At 42.0% G+C, this 21,522-nt stretch overlaps 1 protein-coding gene across 1 annotated transcript in view; it reads right to left on the bottom strand.

Moving 5' to 3' along the window:
- Positions 1–3,812: 3,812 nt before the first annotated feature.
- Positions 3,813–21,522, bottom strand: part of LOC309857631 (inter-alpha-trypsin inhibitor heavy chain H5-like) — a 41,016-nt gene continuing 23,306 nt past the window's right edge. Inside the window, exons 5-7 of the mRNA XM_082750359.1 lie at positions 19,158–19,408; positions 4,644–4,813; positions 3,813–4,016 (exon numbers count right to left, since the gene is read on the bottom strand). Of these exons, the coding sequence (XP_082606485.1) occupies positions 3,828–4,016; positions 4,644–4,813; positions 19,158–19,408 (610 nt within the window). The 3' untranslated portion in view covers positions 3,813–3,827. The remainder of the gene's footprint in view (positions 4,017–4,643; positions 4,814–19,157; positions 19,409–21,522) is intronic.

The following is a 21,522-nucleotide window of genomic DNA, read 5'->3' on the forward strand; positions in this document are numbered from 1 at the left end:
CTCCAATTAGCCGCAGAGCAGTGAGCCGTGTGAATTTTGCGTGCTCAAGAAGGCAGGCAAGACCCGGGCGGGTGGTGTTGCTAGTCTCTAGTCTTTTGACATCATGGAGTTTTAGCAACACAAATGGGCTGTTCTGATGAAAATAACAATAAAATAGACTCTAATAAAAACAAGCTCATGGATGGCAGATCCATGATAGACTGTTAAAGGAAATTAAGACACTGGAGTAGAGAGCAAGTCACAGTCATGCCATCCCCAGTCCCCCCCATGTCCCAGCCACGGCATGTCAGGGTGCCTGGAGTGCGGCCCGAGCCCAGTGTGTCAGTGCTGAGCCCTGAGCATGGTTTGGAGTCTCAGCAGATAGAAAAGCACATTCAGAGATCATGTGTCTTTCAGGGTGAGAAGTGAGCCTGAAAAGAAAATAAACCACCCGACCCCTTTCTTTGACTATCATGTTCCAAAATATTAGTGACGGTCATCGTCAAGCCTCCTCATGGTTGTCCCTACAGATGGCGTGACCACAGCTCCCGCGGGACCGAGACCCCCCACCCTGTCACGCCAGGCAACCTCCGATCTGCAGGGACCAATGCTCCAAAGTCACCACCTTCGCTTCATGAAAGAGGGTGGCTCGCACGCCCCTTTCAGCCTCCTCTGACGTCCCGGGAGATACGTCTCTATGCACACTGAACTTTTCATCTGCGAAGTTTAGCTGGCGTTTCGGGGGCAGAGTATAACGTCAGTCTGGCCCGTCTTGTGCAGTTCTTCAAATCTGTTTACATTCTTCTTCCTTTCTCGTGCTGACTTACTATCTGCAGATCGGCCTGGTGAGCTCCTTTGGGGCAGGGGACGGGCGCCCTCTCTCCCCAGCACACTGCTCTCGGCTCCCCTGCAGGCTGGTCTGTGCCTGTCCCCTGAAACTCTCGTCAGGAGGAGATGCCCAAACTCAATGTTTTGGGGACAGAGGCATGCGGTCCACCAGCAGGCATGGGGACGGCAGCACTGCAGCTGGCCGACTGTCCCTCGCCCCTGCAAATGGTTCCTGCAGGTCCTAAGTGCCCCGAAGGCTCTGTTACCCCCATGGCTTATTCTTGCTTTACTCTGCTTGTCAGGATGTTTACACCTCCCTGAGCTGAAGAGAGCCAAGACAGGTCTTGATGTAATATTATTAAGTACTTTTAAGTACTTTGAGCAATATTGGTCAAGTGAGGCTTTCTTTCGAGGATGCTAGCTGTTGCGTGCTGAATTTTAAAGAGCACAAATGTTTCTTACGCAAAGATTGGCTGTGGCCATCAAGGTGTCCAACAAGGCAACGACGCGGGTGTGGCTGATTATCAGTTAGGGACTTAATTAGGAATTCGTCTTTAGGAAGTATCCTGACATCCAGTCATCAGCTCCCATGACGACATTCGCTATTACTACTATCAGCATTTTGGGGATCTGCTGTCACGTTTAAGATCGCCTATTATAAGAGAAGTTGATTTTACACTTGGAGACCTTGATAAATGGTGTGTAAACCAAGTTCCTGTCAATTCGCTCATTTTAAATACGCACGGGCACCGCCCTATTTGAAGCCCATGGTTTTCTGTAGAGAACGGCCGTACGACCTGACCTTAGTGTCTGTGACAGTTTTGTGTGGCTCAGAGATGTCACGTGGGAAGACTGGACCAGCTACTGCTCTTTACCTCTGATTTATTTTGGCTGATTTAAATTAGCTGTGAAAAGATAATTTGTGAACTGTAAGATAGGTTTGGAATGAAGTACGGAAAGGCAAAATTTGGAATTAATAGAAGAGAGCAAGGGAAACAAGATACAGAGGAAGTTTTCCAACACTGGAATCTCATAAGGAAAAGTGAGCCAAAGTGATTTCAGAAATAATGGCTGAGGATTTTCCCATGAATCCATAAATTCATGAAGTCCTAGGAACCTCAGGCAGAAAAAAAAAAAAAAATAAGACATCCACATCTGAGACCATCATATTAAAACTACAGAAAACTTAAGAAGAAAATCTTAAAAGCAGCCAACAATAAAAGATTACCTTTAGAGGAACAACAGTTAATATAATTACTGACTTATCAACGGCAACAATGGAAGCCCGGAGACAAAGGGATCTATCTTCAAAGGAAAGAAAAAATACTATCACTGCAAAATTCTATTCCCAGTAAAAATATCCTGCAAGAATGAGAAAGAAATAGGGGCGCCTGGGTGGCTCAGTGGGTTAAGCCACTGCCTTTGGCTCAGGTCATGATCTCAGGGTCCTGGGATCGAGTCCCGCATCAGGCTCTCTGCTCAGCAGGGAGCCTGCTTCCTCCTCTCTCTCTCTGCCTGCCTCTCTGCCTACTTGTGATCTCTCTCTGTCAAATAAATAAATAAATTCTTAAAAAAAAAAAAGAATGAGAAAGAAATAAAGCATCTTTAGACAAACAGAAACTAAAAGAATTCTTTACTAGCAGATCCACATCTAAGAAGATACCGAAGGGTATTCTTTAGGCAAAAGAAAAGTAATCCCAGATGGAAGGTCCGAGATGCAAGAAGAAAGGAAAGGAACCAAAGTGGAGAAGTCAGCAGGAAGGATTCTGTACAAGGACGTGCTGTGGAAGAGCTACATGGATTTGGCTGACAGGGCGAAGATATCTTGCCCCAATACAAGTCAGAAAACATATCTGGCAATCTTCTGAAAGAAAATAGTTAATCCTATTTTTGCACAGAATATATTTTTTACTATTTTGGGGAAGAGGAAAATAAGATGCCATGAAGAAAAAAATCAACAGATTCTACATGATCTTTTCAATGCAAATGGCCAAAGCTACTTACAAAGTAGTAGCTGAGAAAATATTTACAATAGTTTATAGCTAAGATCAGGTTTAACTACATGTGGAATGTGATGTAGGGGCGGAAAGACATAGGGTAGAGGGTTCTTTTGAGGTATGGGGTATTATTAAACCACATACTTATTAGTAATTGATAAAAATAGATAATTAAGAAAGAAAAGCAAGAGAACTAAGTGTTTGATGAATACAGAGTTATAATTTGGTCTGACAGTCAATAGCTTTTACTGTTTTGTGTTATGTGAGATGAAACTATATTAAAAAAGCAAAGTTGTGATATTTATGATACCAGAGTAAGATAAGGAATAGCTCTTTCCAGTGGCTTGCTAAAAAAGTTTTAATAGGGGTACCTGGATGGCTCAGTCAGTTAAGTGTCTGCCTTCAGCTCAGGTCATGATCTTGGGGTCCCGGGATTGTGTCCCACATTGGACTCTGTTCAGCGGTGATTCTGTTTCTCCCTCTCCCTCTTACCTCTTAACCTCTCTCTTTCTCACTTGCTCTCTCACTCTCTTGAATATATAAATAAAATCTTTTTAAAATTTTTAATACTTGTATTTTCAGTATAGACTATATTTCAATATTTCAGCATAGACTATATATCCCCTAATGCTCCTCCTATCCCTAGAATTTTAACATTTATCCTAAATGCAGCAAGAATATCCTGAATTATTGAGATAGAAGTTCTCTGTCCTAAGGGTAGACCAACAGGGCTGTCAATGACTCTGTTCCATTGATCTGAAAGGTCATCATTACAGAACAGAATTATTCCATCAACAGTAGTGCTGCTGACTGTCCCTCTCAGTGTATTCCTGCCTCACATTATCTACTCTGCCAGCTCCCTTTATTTCCAAGGGCTCCTATAGCATTCCCCTCTGCTCTCGTAAAACCACCATCCTGAAATGATAGCTTATGTCAATGGCTGAACTGGATTATCCGCTCTGGAAGGTTCTGTGTAAGCAGAACAGCTGGGTGGTAAAGCGGACATTTGGCATCAACTGAATTTTATTCCCACGGTGCATCATGGTTCCAGACAAAAGTGAGAAAGCACAAAATTGATAGTTGGCCTTCACTCACCTGCCGGAGTTTGGTTCCTACCATAGAGGCACTGCTGTCGAGCACAAATACCACATTCTTGGGCAAAGGGGGTAGGTCTCTGGGGGCAAAGTAGTGCACAAAGTAGCCATTTAGAACCTGGTGGAGGGAAGAGAAAGTAAAAATGGTAGTGCCTGGAATAGGCAGAAAAACTACCCAAGATGGACAGTCTGTACAACTTCCACAATTCAGAGCACGAAGCACATGAAACAGATTTCATAAAGATAAAGTCATCCCTTTAAAATCTATCGCCTATGCTGACTAATTCGATTTTAATTATCCACCCGCTATGGCCCTTGTCACTTGGAATTCCTGCTTCCTTCAATATGTGGTTTTAACAAGTTGAGATGTCAAAGCCGTCTACATTCTGGGTGCATGCTAATGCATTTTAATATTCCCACCCTGTCTCTGGAGCAATAAAACCTAAAGGGAAATGAGCCATGGACCAGGCTTTCTTAATTAAAATTGAAGATGAACTAAAACTCTAACTTCCATCTAAAACACCGCAGGGAAAATTACATTACAGATTTCATTTGCTCTCCAGATTACTGAAGCAGGAAATAGGAAGGGAACACCCTAGTCCCCTTGGAGACATATTTTAAGTTAAAATAAATTTCTAGGAACCAGAATGTTCTCCCTCCCTCAGATAAGAACTGGAATCCCTCATTCTGAGTCTAACTAAAAGTATCAAGCAACTGACACAAAGTGGCAAAACAAGCCCATTACCTGGATGTCCCCAATGCTCTGCTCCCTGTTGACGTCATATCTAATGATGAAATCTCCCAAAACGCCATTCTGAGCAATCCGGGCTTGCTGGACCACACTAGGCTTAAAAGTCACTTTGGCAAAGGTGTCATTTCGGTTGATAACAGTAGAAGGAGGTGGCCCAGAATCATCTGCAAGCAATATATAAACAGAATTCATATCGATATTTTCTGGAAAAGAAGCAGGGATGTTTTGCATGGACATGGGGCTAGACTTGACTTTACTGCAGGTTTATACGCCATATGAACTTCACAGACTTCACACTGATAGTACATCCCAGCACATGAGATGTTACAGATTTCACCTTTATACCTTCTTTTTCACCGTTCATGTAACCTTTTTAAACACACAGAAGTAGAGAGAATAGTAAAATGAACCCCCATGTGCATTTCACTCAACTGAACGATTATCAACCTCTTACAATCTTCTGTATCTGTTTTTTTTTAATCCCCTCATGGTATCTTGCTAGAGTGTTTGAGAACAAATCCCTGACCTCGTATTTCATCCGTAGATACTTCGGTAGGTATCTCCAACTGTAAGAACTTTTTTCCACATAAGCACAAAACCATCATCACAAGTTACAAAACCAAGGCTTGGTGCCATCTTATCCCCGAATATACTGAGTCTGCATTGAAATTCCCCCAGTTCTTTAGAATGTGTCTCAATATGACTGATTCCTTCAAATCCAGATCAAAAAAGACCACACAGCACAGCAGGTTTATGTTTCTTAAATCTCTTTTAATCTACAGGTGTTTCTTCTAATGTTACATAAACATGTTGTAAAACTGGTTATTTGTCCTATGGAATTTCTTACATGCTGCATTTTTTTTTACTGTTTTGTCTTATCTTTTAACTTGCTCCTCAATTCCCCTGGTTTCCATCCTTGGCTCAAACTGTAACATCTGGGGGAACTAGAAAAAAAATAGCGATATCCAGGCAAGAGCTCATTTAATTGGTCTGGGGGAGAACCTGGGCATCAAAGCTTTAAAAATCCCCCATGTGAGTCTAATGTGCAGTCGATGTTGGGAAACACATCTCCATCTTCTCTACTTCCCTGTGTTCTGGTAGGAAAGTTAGACGCTTGCTTAGACACAGGTCCATACCACTGACAAGAACACTTCACAGGTGATGAATGATGCTGACTGCTTACCACTTTTCCACGTCAGAAGCACACAGTGTCTACTTGTCTTTTTTCAGCTATACTAAAAAAAAAGATGGCGGGCTCCCATGTTGCCAATCTGATCACCCGTTATAAAGCTCCTCATTGATCTTTCACTTCATTGTTTCACCAGACATCGATGATGTTTGTGTGGATCTACTAATTCATTAGAGTTGGGAAAGTACGGTGTCTAATTCTTGCCACCCATTTCCTGTGGGAATCTTCCAGAAGAAACACCTCCCATCACCAAGCATTTGGTTGCCCCAGCATCCTGTTTGTCCAGAAAGATTATGGCTCTTTAAACAAACAAACAAACAATTAAACTGCTCCCAAAGTTTCTCCCAGCATAAATCCTCAAATGCAAATTAGAATTACAGAAAGATAAATCCATAAATGGATTTTACATGACTTAAGAAAAACTAGTGGGATGAAAGATTCAGTGCAGCATAGCCCATGTTTTACTCCTGACCTTCATTTCCTGTTAGAATAGAGACTACTACTACATACCTCACAGACTACCCACCTTTACAAATCTAAATACCACCATGTCTACATACTCAACAACAGAAATTCAAATTCAAATTTAGCTCTGCATGCACCAAGAAGAATATAAAAATAGAATGGAGGATACATAAATATCAGTATATGTGGAAACTTTATCCAGATACTTAATCAAAGCCAGGCTTAAAACTGCTGCAAAGCATCTGATCATTTTTTTAAATCTCTTCAAGTTGACACCATACAAAGAGTGAGCTGACCAACAATCTTCCATACCTAATTAGCAAAATAAAATAGGAAACAAGGCATAATTTGCCTGTGGTAATTTGTACGTAAGAATAAACTTTATCTCGCTAAGGGTTTATTAGACATTAAAATCAAAGGAAGTTTAAACATTTCCTTCAACAGAACAGACAATTATTTTTCAAAGACAATTTAGGTGTAACCTTAACAGGAACCACAGGGCAGAGCTGATTCTATTATTTTCACCCATGGAGGGCAGAGGTTTCAGGAGTGAAGAGAAAGCCAGCAATTAGGAAATCTTATTTTTACTGAAGACAGTTGTATGAAGATAACATGCTTCCAACAGATCTGCCCATCTGAAGAAGGACCTGGAAAATCTCAATGGCACAATGACGAATGCCGCCCTCCAGCTCACCAGCATGGTCGACTGCGCCGAAGAACCACTACAGAGAGGAACGGTGAAAGGCTGAAAATGGAAAAGTCTTTGAAATAGAAGGACCATGTGTGCTCTTCAGGGTCAACCTCTCCTTGGTGATTACTGGTAAACATGGCTGAGAACTTGGAATCATGAGTGAACAGAAGGACTTAAGTTCAATACTGTGTCAACCACTCGTTACCTGTGAGACTTTGGGCAAGTTATCAAGCTTTGGTTATCTCATCTGCAAAATGGGCTAATGGTCTACCAAACTCGTGCTATTGAAAAGACTAAGTGATGTCATGGACCAAAGTCCTTCCTTAGTCCCACACCTTTATCCCCACCTTTATCCCTAGATACACTGTGCCTTTTTTAATACATACACGTGTATTCAAAGCTTAAATATAAGTTAGACACAGGAAGTGATTAACAATCCTAATAATAAAATACAATGATCAGAACATACTGCAGTAGGAGTCACATGAATGTGGTCTCTCTCTCTCTCGAACCATCTTCCTGTGCGTCCTCACCCTTCTTGGGATAAATGGCTCCGTGCCGGATGAAGCAAGTTAAAGGAGGTAGGCACTAATGTGAAGCTACAACTGCCTTCAGAGCAGGCAACATCTGCTTCCAGGACTGTGGGTGACCGGGGATAATGGTGACTGAGGGACATGAGACCATATAGGTAAGGGGGAATGACTGTACTTAGGCCATTCTGATTCATGCCAGTGGATGTTCCTATAAACCTTGAAAATATACAAAATAGTAAAAGGGCCAGGAAATCAAATATAAGACAATACAACGGATTGAAATTGGGATACTACGTACAGTGAAAAGGAAAGAATTCCTCCTATTTATACGGCGTCTCGCAGTCCTTTTGAGCAGGCACAAAGATACAGAAGAGAATACTCTCTATGCTTCCATTTACATACAGCTCAAGAGCAAGCACGACTGGTCCACGGGACGCAGAATAATGGTGAAGAATGGTAGCCACCGCTAGCGGGGTGAGTACCTACGGGGAAACAGTATGGGAGTCCTTTGGGTTTGTGAAAATACTCTTTATCTTGGCCTGGAATTAGTTGTCTGGGTGTACACACAGGTGAAAATTCATCAAGCTGTAAAAATGAGATTTATACACTTTATTCACATGTACCCCAATTTTTAAAAAATTCTAAACTTGCTGGGATCTGGATGGAGAACAGAGTGAGCAGGCATCCCCTAGCATGTAATGGACATTATTTGCCAGAGAGAGCCTATCTATTCTTTTCCTTAGGATTAGTCTCTTAGTGTGGGCATTTATATGGGGATTAGGTGTATTCAGAGTAATTCCAGCTGGCAGAATTAGGACCGGGGTAAGGTTACTGGGAAGCACTCTTTGTTCAGCCTCAGTAAGCTCTAGGAAAGATGTCCTATGGGCACAGGTGGCAGTCACAACCGATTTCACTGGTAGTGTTCACGCAAACCCTGGATGCTTCGATCACCTGTGGGGGTGGAGCAGAGCACCCTTGTGCCATGGTCTGGGACCTGCATCCCAGATGTCCTGTGGTCACATGCAACAGCAGCATCTGCAAACTTGATAGAAACACAAATTCTTGGGCCCACTCACAAACTCTGGAAGGGGGGACCCAGAAAGCTATATTTTAATAAGTCTTGCATAGCACTAGGTTATCTCCAACTTTCAAAGTCTACCTTAGATTGACCCTCTTCATACTGTCAGCATGTACCTACTCTTCCTTGTTCCAGATCTCTCTCATTGAAATGCTCTTTACGACGCCCCTGAATTAATACCATTCATGGTTGAGTGAAAGCACCGAGGATTAAAAAGTATAATTTCTCTCTTCATAATTCATTTGACTGGGCTCTTTGATATAAGCCATGAGAAAGATAGTGTATTATTATTTTGGTTTCCTGTTGACCTCTGATGTTTGCTAGTTCATGATGAAAATTCATGAGACTCCTCTAAATGGACTTATTTTCTAAGCCCAAAGAGTGGGTTGATTCCCACTTTGGTTAAACAGCAAGAAGCCTAACTCCTGGGCTCACTTCCACCCATTAAGTATCAGACTGTCAATGTGACCCAATGAATTTTCCACTGACTATTAAAAAAAAAAAAAAAGTTTGCTGGGAAAAATTCCAGAGCAATAACTCTAGAAAATAAAATCCTCTTTTTGCTAGAGAAGGGAAAAAAACCTTTTCGTCTACGAGGTTAATCTAGGCTGCCCCAGAGTTGCTGACCAACATCCCAAACCAGAATAATACTGTTTAGTTTTTCCTTATGTGAGTCGTGGCTCATACAGCTGACAGCCACAAAACAGCTCATGGGCACAATGGACTTGATTCGCAGGCCCTCCACTGTCCCGGCATGGGTTCTGAACACAATGAAGAGGGCAAGCAAAGAGGCTGGGAGCAGACCAAAGAGTGAGACTCTGACCTACTTTTCTAATGAGAGCACACATGTCTCTTCCTGCTCTTGGCTTTCTCTCGTCCCTGCCCGCTTGGTTAGGGAAAAAAGTGCAGTGCCGTGATTGCTCTGAATTGGAGGCGCGAATCTCATGTTATCTCCCCGTTTTGATGCAAACATCCACGCTCTTGTTCAAAATGACCTTCTGCGGTCCACCAGGGCCTCAAGTGCGTCCTTAGGAAGGTTCGCTAACCGCTCCTTCTCCACCCGCTCTTCCCTGCTCCTCAGGTCACCAGCATCCTCCGGATACACTCTCCCTGTCTAGAATCCGGTATTCTTGAACAAGAAGATACAAGCTATTTTAGAAGGTGCATAATACCAAAGAAAGTGGGCTCTAAGATTTGGCAGACTCAAAATGACTAACTTAGTATCTCTGAGCCTCAGTTCCACATCCATTCAAGTGGAGTAAATCCACGTCAGAGAATCACTGTCCGAGCGAAGTGAGATCACATACATAAGGCATTGAACATGGTACGGGCACGTGGAAAGTGCTCAAGACTTATAACCCCCCACCTCTGTTCCTTCTGAAGGAGCTTCTTACTCTCTTTGCCTTGGGTGAAGCGCAACTCATGAGGGAAAAAAACACTCTCTGATAACATACAGTTTACATTTTTGCCCTAACAGTTTTCTCCATACAACTGAGAGCTTAGTGAAAACAAAATAATCATTATTTGGAGGAAAAAAGGATAAATCATAATAAACATTCATAACAGGGAGTTCAAGAATATTTATAGCAAGAACAATCTTTTTTTTTTAAAGTATCATGGAGTTGGTAGCTTCCCAAGAAGGCCCTGAAATTATACACAGAATTTCACATAAAAGTATACATGTGTGTATTTTTCCTGGACAGAGGGCCCATGCCTTTCCTTAGACTCTCCAAGGAGTCTACATAAGGTTACGAAGCATGCACACAAATGCTATTAAATATTCTTCCCACTGATTCTGTCTCGTAATGACAAAGTTCTTCATGTATTTTAGAGAACATGTAGGTCCTTAGTTTTGTCCCGGAACATGGGTGTTATTCGCAAATAAACATTCTTCTCCTAGACAACCACATGGGGATAAAAGGAAGTCAATTGCTATGCAACGTGTCTAAAGGTGAAAAGATTTAGAAGCAAAGAACCACAGTCAAGGGCATCATCTGGAAGCTATGCCCTTTGGGGTCAACTGACTCCTTCCTGTCTCCTTCCTGTGGACCCTGGGTTTGCCGACCGTCAGAGGAAGGAGGCCAACACCTGGTGCTTTTACAAAAGGGTTTCCAAACAAACTCTGCCTTCTCATTTCCCTTGGAAAATGGTCTAAACTGTCCACGTTTGTTTATGTAACCTGCTCGCCTGGACCCCAGTGGGGAGATTTCTTCAATATGGGACAGTCAAAAGTATTGTGAATAACGGGGCAACTACCCTTTGAGGGTAGCAATACGGACAAAATCCTGCTGCTCCCCCTGCTTATGTGCTCTCTCTCTCTCAAATAAATAAATAAAATCTTTAAAGAGAGAGAGAGAGAATAAATCTTAAAATTTCTCATCACAACAACAAAAAAATCTCCATAACTGTGTGGTGATGAATGTTAACTAGATTTAGTACAGTGATCATTCTATAGCATATTTAAATATAGAATCATCACTCTGTACAACTGAAACTAAGATAATGCTGTGCATGAATCACATGTCAATAAAAAATGTATACTGGCGAGGTCTCAGGGGAAAACGTGGTAAATTTGGGCAATAAAGATGAGAAGGAATTCGGTTAAATACCTTCATAAGCTCCCGGGTATCCTTTTCTTATGGGAAAGGTGTTTTATCCCCTAGATAATAGGTGTTTGAAATCTTTTTGGAAAAGAGCATCATATAGATAGGATGGCAACAACTTAGCAGAGAATACTAATGCAGATTGACCGCTGAAAGGGTTCCGATTCAACTCTGTCACTTTATAAAGTAGTACTTGTCCAAATTTCTTAGAAAGTTTGCCTTCTTCACTAGTTACTCACTGCTCTTTCTTACCAAAATACTACCTTCCTAAGCCTCAGCTTTCCCTGTGTGACTGACGTTCCAGAGAAACTACACACAAACCAAGTCAACTCTCACACATTCTACACACAGTTACGCCCTAAAAGCATGTGCTATATCCCTTCCTGGTATCATTTTGAGTCTACAGAAAACCTTAAATACTACCTCTTTAAGTATCTGAGACTGAACCAAAGGGAAACCTACCAAAAATGGTGCCAGAGAAGCAGAGGAGTCTAAGATCAAGAGATTTCTGTTACATGCCTCCACACTGGCCACCTACACAAAGTTGGAACATGGCTCAGTCACTGGGAAAATCTTCACAGCATTTCACAGATTCAACCAGACAGAGGATTTTCCTTTATCATTCAAAACTGCCAACTCTACATACCCACCAGGATGACTACTATCAATAAGAGAGAAAATAACTAGTGTTGGAGAGGATGTGGGAAAACTGGAGCTCTTGGGCCCTGTGAGTGGGATTGTAAAATGGCACAGCAGTATGGAAGACAGTATGGAGGTTCCTCCACAAATTAAAAACAGAACTAACAGATGATACAGTAATTCCACTTTGGGGTATATGCCCAATAAAATTGAAATCAGGATCTCAAAGATCATGTACACCAAGTTTATTATAAGCAGCACTATTCACAGTAGCAAAGAGTGGAAGAAACTCAAGTGTCCTTCAAGGAACGTGGTCTATGCATACAACAGACTATTTTTCAGCCATGGAAAGGAAGGAAGTTCAGCCACAATATGGCTGACCCTGGGGGGCATTACCCTAAGTGAAATAAGCCAGTCACAAAAAGACAAATACTGTGTGATTCCACTTACATGAGGTACCTAGAGTAGTCAAACTCACCGAGACAGGAAGGGAATTGGTAGTTATGAGGGGCTGAGGGGTGGGGTGGGGGTGAATGGTAACAGGGAGCTGTTGTTGAATGAATACAGAATTTCAGTTTAGAAAGTTGAAAAAGTTCTGGAGATTGGTTGCCCAACAATGAAAATAAATTCAGCACTATTCAGCTGTACTTAGAGCTGGTTAATTAAGATGGTTAAGTTAACGTTATGTGCTTTTTACCACAATTAGACTTCTTTAATTCTTAAGAATTGCTGACTAGAAGTTCTCCAAGGGAGTGAAAATGTCTTAGACACTATTAGGTTCCAGGCATTTAGCACAGCTGCGAGGAATGTGGAGAGAACTCAAGACAAGTTTGTTGAACGGTTAGCATGGAGATGACTCAACACATTGGCCCAAAGTTGGGCATATGAAGGGGGGAGCCTTTCAAGAGAATCCATCTTGAGAGTGTTTTGGTGGCCATGGCAGGTGCTCTCAGTAACCAATGTCACATGCCATGGGCACATCTCTGGCTTCAGCCACAGCTATGGTGGACAGTGCCACATGCCCGACAAAAATCCACCTCATACACCAAACAGGCAACAGGAAAAGGGAAGAGACAAAGTGCAGTCTCCCCAAGAAGAGTGGGTTGCTCACCAACGTCCAGTTAAAGAGAGAAGGCCACCCTCCTGGGTCTCTCGGAGCCATCCTGCTCACAGCTGGTCCTGACTGAACTACAACCCATGTCAGAACGAACAACATGGTTCTCATATCAGCATTAAAAACAAAACAAAACAAAACCAACTATGGAGCCAAATGATTCATACCTGAATAATTTCTGCACTGAACAATGCTGGAAACCCTCACATAACAACCAGATTATTATTTCCTGGCAAATGCACAGAGGCCAAACAGGGCCATTCCCTTCCAGCTACAGAGTGGAGCCTGGATCTAGGGGAAGAATACAGAGCAGCAGGGAGCTGGGACCAGGGGTGAACCATCAGACACAATGCAGTCCTTCAATAGAAGCTGCCAGATTCAGCAAATAAAAACACAGGATGCCCAGTTAAATCTGAATTTCAGATAAACAACAAAAGATTATTTTTAGTGTTAATACGTCCCAGAGATTGCACAGGATATAACTGTCTATCTGAAATTCAAGCTTAACTGAGCATCCTATATTTTATCTGGTAACACAGGAAAAGGAGATCTATGTATTTGTACCCAGTCTTCTGGAAACAAATTCTGCCTCTTAATCCCCCCTTCACAACAAAATAAAAGCTATACCCAAGATCTGGCAAAATTAACCAACTTATACCAGAGAAGTGTTGAAAACCTAGTTGCATTCTTTTATTTTTTCAAGTCCTTTGCCCATGTCTTAATTGGACTGTTTATCTTTTCTTGGTTGAGTTGTAAGAATTCTTTATATATTCTGGACACCAGATGCTATGACATAGGATTTGCAAATATTTTCCCCATTCTGTAGGTTGTCTTTTTAGAATGTATTTTAAGAGCACAAACTGATTCTCTTTAGCTGTCTTCAGTGTTCTTTAGTATGGGACCCCCTCAAAGATGAACCAGATACTGGGAGAAAATGAAGACAGTTATGATGGTCTCCTAGCCCCTGAAAGTAAAATTTCCTTTTAATGTCAGATTAGGGTGATTTCACATGAGTCCATTGGTTTTGACAAAGATGAGGAGTTGAGATCATTTAGGAACTCCAGCTGGGAAACTTGGAAACAGAGTGAGCAGCCCAGGACTAGAGTTTTAGGGAATGAAGAGGTAGGAATGGAGTCAAGTAACACTTGAAAACAAGAAGACAATCCTCTGGTTTCCATCCCTGGGGACTCTAATTTAACTGGCATAGCTAATAGATCTCCAAAAGCTCCCCGGCTGATCGTAACATGCACTGATGATCAGGACCCTCTGAGCCAAAGGAGCTATGTGCAACTGGCACGTAAAGGTGGACAGTAAGCCAGGCTCCGAAAGGTAGGAGCCTCTGCTCTCACTGTGGTCTGGGGAAAAGTGGGGAAGAGCAGAAGAGGTCCAGAAAGCCATGGTGGGAATCAAGGGAAAGAGAGAAGCTTTTCTGACCCCAAAAATGCCCTGAATGATTGTATTTATCTTTTCCAAGAGAAGATGGGATACCTTATTTAAGGAGCTCAAGACTATACTAGAAAGACTGCGCCAACCCCACGGGGATGGCCTGTTGGCACTTTTCCATTTCACATTCCATCTATGTTGATGAACAGAAGAAGCTGCATACGGGAAGAGGTTATTTTCCACCAACTGTGTGAGTAATTCTATGTTGGCCTGTATCCAATAGTAAAAACATGTAGGTAGAAAAGAAGAACGATACACATTTAACAAGGATCGATGGGGCGCCTGGGTGGCTCAGTGGGTTAAAGCCTCTGCCTTCGGCTCAGGTCATGATCCCAGGGTCCTGGGATCGAGCCCCACATCGGGCTCTCTGCTCCGCGGGGAGCCTGCTTCCTCCTCTCTCTCACTCTCTGCCTGCCTCTCTGCCTACTTGTGATCTCTGTCTGTCAAATAAATAAATAAAATCTTTAAAAAAAAAATAACAAGGATCGAAAGTATTCTGTAGGTTCAGATATTGACATAGTTATGAATGCTCCTAAAGTCTGCTAGAGAGTTCAAAGTAAGGGTTCCTAACCTTTGTAGGGCATCAGAATCACCTGGAGTGCTTTAAAAAATACAGCTCTCTGAAGAGACACAGCACATGGATTAGTCGCTGCCTGGGGCTGGGGTGGGTACAGGGAGCAACTGCAGAGATACAAGGATCTTTTGGGGTGATAGAAACGTTCTAAAACTGGATTGTGGTGATGGTTGCACAACTCTGCAAATTGACTAAAAATCAACGAATTATACACTTAAAACAAACAAATTTTATCCTGTATAAACTAAACCTCAATAAAACTATTTTAAAAACTGAAGAATATAAAGGGGAAACTATGAAAGCCATAGAACCATACCTATTTAGTGGGAGAGAAATATGCAGCATTATTCTTTAGCTTTACAACTACATGAACATGTCAAAAGCACTCATATATTTTTTGGTTTCTCGTATAAATTTGTAAGAGTATCACACCCAAAAATATAGCTTCCTAGGCCTTACCTTGAGAAATTCCCATTCATGTGTTTGAGGTTGGACTCAGGTATCTGTATCTTTTCTTAAACCACTCCAGGTGACTAAAGGGTATAACCAGGTTTGAGTGTCACTGATGTAAAGCAAAAGGGGAAAAAACAGGCAAGGCACCTTATTTCTTTATCTCACTCGATTCTACTCTCAGCTGTCAGGTTTCTTATCATAAATAAACATTTTCTGCCAAAAACAAATTGGAATCATGGAGAGCGCAGTGATTTAGGTGCCCTGGAACAACAAGAAGTTCAAGATTTTGACACAGAATGTGAAACAACCAGCCTTGAACCAGCCGCATGCATGGAGTAGCTATCTTGGCACACACCTTCAGAAGCCCACACATCCCATGATGTTCCAGGAAAGTCTTGGTTTCAGAGACTCTGTCCCACTGAGCTCACAAATCACCAAAATATTTTAGGAAGGAGAGGAACTGAGAGTGGGCAGGCATAAGAGAGAAGAAGTCTTGTGTTTCACTAGACACCAATTTATAGTTTTTTAGATTTTGAACCATGTACCTGGGTTAAATGTTTTAATAATCCAGTAAGTATAAAACTTTGGCTTCCAAATTACATCTCACAGAAGTAGCTTGTACACTGAGTAGGAGCTCATGAATTTACAGCGTGATGGCTCTGGCCCTGATCCTGATATGCCAGATAACTAAACTGTTAAAGGCACGTTCTATTGCTTTGAGCATTTCTTTTCATTCTTACACAACTAGGGAGAGATGTAGAATGTGATCTCACACCCTTAGGATTTTATAATCTTCTATGTACTCAGTTCAGTGGGTGAGGGAATGAATTTAGAGTCAAACAGCTTTATGCTCAGATTCTGTTTCTAACAATAATTAAATATGAGTCCTTGTTCTTGTACTTAAACTCTGTAAACCTTAGCTTGTTCACAAATAAAATGGGGATAAAAAGTATAACCCAAGAGGGCTATTATAAAGACTGAATAAGATATAATACAGCAAGTACTGAGTCCAGTACCAAGCACACAGTAATCCTAATCCAGAAGTGCATCCCTAAGGATGCAACGGGTCCAGTGGTCAAAGATTTGCTTTGAGAAATTCCAGAAGTCTGATCGCTCAGTGGTAGCCAGATCTAGGAGAGGAATGTACTGGCATGGGTCCACATTCACACAATTACAGCTCATGTTCTGGTGCAAGCCCAATTCTAGTTTGATCTCTACCCTGGATTTCTTTTGGTAGCACGCAATACTGTCCAGACAGAAATCACAACAACCTGTGCCTCTCCGTCCTGGGGCTGCCATTTTGCAGGGACAGTTAAAAGCTGAGTGCTGAAGGACAAGAAGGAGCAGCCAACAGGGAACCAGTCCACTGCACCTGGCTTGGATACATACTTGTGAAATCTCCATGCTTTGGAAGGCAGTATATCCGCTTTGGTACAAAAAGCTAGGAAAACAACTTTCTTAAAAATAAACAGATTCCCAAGGGATCAATGGTCTGGAAAAATTCCTCTGAGATTCTCACAGGCCCAGGATATAAACAGTAAGCAACTTTTCGGCTAACAATCGCTAATTCACAGGGCCTCCAAATATAACACATGCCCATACACCACAACTCATACACATCCCTGAAGAGTTGCAGTGGTTCTGAAAATGAGGCAAAGCACACACATTTCATTACTACAGCAGGACCACCTGAGTAGTCTCCCACCGCTGAGTCCTCCACACGTGGCTGAGCCCCGGGCCCTGTCCCAGACACGTGGGCCACAGCAACCCTGCCCTCTCAGAGATCCCAAGAACTCACAGAGAATCTTCTTCCTCCTAAAAACAGCCCTCTTGCACATGGCTGAACATAGGAGAATTTCCCTATAGATTATGATTAGGAAGAAATGGAATTTTAAAACATCTTTCATTATTAGTTTGGGTGCATTTCTTTTTCTTCCCTGATGTGCAAGCATGAAATTAGCTATCTACTGTTTGAAAGGCATTGTGCAAAATACTGTAAGGAAACAAAGTAACCGGACAAAGAACTGCCTTCCCAACCCTTATGCTCTAATAGGGGAGATAAGATTGCACAGAAAAAGTCAATTCAAGGTGATAATGGTAATAATAATAATAATAATAATCATACTTCGTTATTAAGTCCTTACTCTGGGCCGGGCACTTTACATGCACACACACTTCCCAATAACCTTGTGAAAGAGTTGCTGTCCCTGCTTTACAGGGCAAACAGAGTCTTCCAAGACCTAGAAAATTTTTGTCAGGGTTCTAGTTAACAGCTGAACTAAAAGTCCATTAACCACACACATGGTGGCCTCTAGGACATAAGAATGGTGTATTATATTTCACACCGTTTCTCAAAGTCAGATACCTCGACAATATTTGTAATTTTTCAATGTAATCTAGATTAAGAGTATCCTACTCAGCCTTGGGAATGGACACATAACGAAAGACCTGAGTCCCCCACAGAACCAGGACACTCTCCAGTGTCTGAGACAAAACTCGCTGTCCCACAGACAGTCACGAAGGGAACTTAGCAGAGGCAAGAGTAAAGCGCATCATCTGCACAGTCCATTCTTCCGCACACCAGCCCTGGGTCTTGACTATTTTCACATTATATGAAATAACAACATTCTCCCCCTCCCCCTTCAAGCCGTGTTCTACTCTCCTCTCAATCTCATTCCGAAATATTCTTGGCCAAGCAGCTTTCTTTCTCCTTGTGCCCACGGGGGCTGAGTTCAGATTCTGCCTATTCACTTACTGCTCAGCCGTTCCCAGACCTCAATGTCACAGATACCCGTAATCAAGAGATTCTTATCCTGGTGCAACTTTCTGACGCATCGGTCTCGTTATTGGATTTGACATGAAGCCTGACTGGTTTACTTATACTTAGGATAAGGCCCAACACCCATGAACATTTCATATAAACCATCAGTTGAAATTAATATAGTAATTAAGATTACATTGTATGGAATTTATCATTATCATTTCAACAAATGGAGTACAATTTTAAAAACCAGAATTTGGGAAGAACCTAAATGGTGGTCCTGGTAACGAACCAAAACGTTCCTGCACTCAAACAAATGTAGAATACACAGTTGTCACTGTTTAATTTAAGAATGAGTCTCATACATCATTGAAATGTGTATGTTAGTGTTTTAAAAATTCTTCTAGTTAACAACTGAAATAAATTCTTAGAAATTAGAAATTAGATTCTTAGAAAAATAACCCTGTAATCCCTCACTCCCTAGTATAAAAGTATTATTTTATAGAACTTTCTAGACATCTGTCAACTTCACATTTAACGAACTTAACATACTTAACATTACAGAGTGTGTACAAGTGTTCTCTTTCCCCCCATCCCATGTTGCGTTGTTTCCAGAACCATATTTTACTAACCATGTTTGTTTCCCTGCATATTTAGGATGACAGCAAGTTTTTGCTAGTGCAAATGTTACCAAACTGGGTTGCACGTATAACATTCCCAATATTTTAGATGCCTCACCTGGATTAGATGCTCAGAAAAGAGATTACTCTGTCAGATGATTTAAACACCTTTAAATCTCCAGATGGGACCAGCTTATAAAGGCATTGCCTTTGTTGTGTTGCTATCTTTCAGATTCTCGCAAATTCTCAGAGGCTTTGTTGCAGGGCGGCCATCTGTTTTATAGATTCCTCTAAAGCCAGCGCCCTGCTCTGAGTCAGCACAGGAGATCCGGCCATCGCACTCACCTTCCCCTCTCCCGCTGCCCTTTTGCCTGCTGTGCTGTAAGGGCAGCACCTCTAGTGACTCGATGCCGGACCTCTCCAGAATGTTCACTTCCACCGTCAGCCTCCCCACCAGTTGCTGGGGACGCACGCTGATGACGTGCTCGTACTTCCCCAGCCGCCGCTGCAAGAGCTCTTCGTAACTGAGGAGGAAGGCCGCTTTGTCTTTGCTGGGAATCACGACAGAGGCTCTGAACATATCAGTCCCCTTCTCCCTATAAGGAAAATAAAAGGGAACACAGGGTCGGTCAGAGAAAGCCAGGTTCCCTCAAATGCCCTCAGGGTCTTGGCCATTCTCTCAAGAGAATCCCTAGAAGAAAAACTAGTGTCGGGAAGAGAACCAAAGGCCTGCACTAAAGGAAGGTTACAAAGTTTCAAAGAATACTGAAGAGTACAGAATTCACCTGTTCTTTCCTACCTCTCCTGTAGTCAGGCTTGAGGGAGCCAAGGGGGAAAGGGAATACTGAAATAGGTGAACATCTGGAAAAGAGATTTTGGGGACTGGGGGTCTGGGTGGCTCAGTGGGTTAAAGCCTCTGCCTTCGGCTCAGGTCATGATCCCAGGGTCCTGGGATCGAGCCCCACATCGGGCTCTCCACTCCTTGGAGAGCCTTCTTTCTCCTCTCTCTCTTTGCCTGCCTCTCTGCCTACTTGTGATCTCTCTGTCAAATAAATAAATAAAATCTTTAAAAAAAGAGAGAGAGAGAGTTTTGGGGTCAAGATATGAATTGCATTCTTCTTTTTACAAGAATGGTCAAGTGAGCCTGACATCTGATGTCATTTTAAAATAGCTAAAACCTTAGGTTTTTATAGGTGGTAAAGTTTGGTAGATATGGCTAGGGATAAGGACGAAGAATAAAGGATTGCAAAGCATATACAAATATAAGCCATTCCAAACATTTTCAGGGCTTGGAATGAAGGTTCTCTGATTCAAGATGGCAGACTGACCATAAAAGGAAAGGGATAGTAAAGGATTAAACCCAGGCAATGAGTGGTAGGGGCAACCATCAGTGCATACAGCACTTCAAAACATTTTTGGAAGATGGGGAATAGAGCAAGAACTCTACAGCTCAGACTATGGATCAAGATACAGAACATCAGAGAGATGGAAATCTCGGGCTCAGCATAAGATGTGAGTGGGAAGGGCACCAAACACAGGAAGGAGACCTCCAAGTCCATATATGAATGAGTGACTAAGATGACAGACTTCCTACACTCCTCTTTCCCAGTGCTAAAAAGAGACACAACTATTAAGATGGAAAAGCTTCACTGATGGAAAAGCTTCATTCGCTGGGAAGAATGACTGAAGAAAGACTGACACTTGAACCCATTATTGTAAATTCTCAAAACATCAGATAGAGGACACACAGAAAAAGAGTGGTATTAGAAGACATTAGATGTACCACTAGCAACACTGGATATTATGACACTAGGGGCAATGTCTTCAAAGTTGAGATGAAAAATTATTCTCAATCTTAAACTCGATGTGCTGTCAAAATATTAATCAAGGTCTCAGAAAATTTGCCTCTCATACATCCATTCTGGGGAAGTTACTTCAGAATATACTCCAGCAAAGTTAAAGTGAAAAAAGAAAGAGGAAGATATGGAATATAAGGAATAGTAAAAGCAACCCAGAAGAAAATGAAAAGAAGTCCCAGGGTAAACATTGATGACAAGGCTGCAAAGTAATGACAGTAATCTACGGACCTGGAGACACCATTCTTCCATAACTGACAGCTCCGAAATCAGGATGTGCCTCCCAATCAATGATGCCTTCTAACTGCTGTTGGCAATAACATGGATGTCGCTGCTTATAGATCTGTCATAGTAATTCATTTAGTCACCATTTCAAAAGAGTTATGTGTCTTGCTAGATGTTAATAGTGACAAATTAAGGTTTTTTTTTAAAGATTTTATTTATTTATTTGACAGACAGAGATCACAAGTAGGCAGAGAGGCAGGCAGAGAGAGAGGAGGAAGCAGGCTCCCCGCTGAGCAGAGAGCCCGATGTGGGGCTCGATCGCAGGACCCTGAGATCATGACCTGAGCTGAAGGCAAAGACTTAACCCACTGAGCCACCCAGGAGCCCTGACAAATTAAGGTTCACCTCATTAGAAAAAAGAAAGATAACTAAAAAGTCCAGAAAAAACAAATGCATATGTTGTGATCCAACTAAACTAAACTGTGGCATAATTATGAATGACTTATGAATTGTAATGAAACATAATCCTCATAAGATTCATCTAATAAAGACCACTTAGGACCCACCTGCCGTCCAGCAAAGCTGGGTTTCAATAAACTGCTGCAGTAAGGGAATTTACACACCAAAGG

This window comes from Mustela nivalis (genome assembly GCF_964662115.1).
Source record: "Mustela nivalis genome assembly, contig: HAP1_SCAFFOLD_1002, whole genome shotgun sequence".
In the NCBI taxonomy this organism is placed as follows: domain Eukaryota; kingdom Metazoa; phylum Chordata; class Mammalia; order Carnivora; family Mustelidae; genus Mustela; species Mustela nivalis.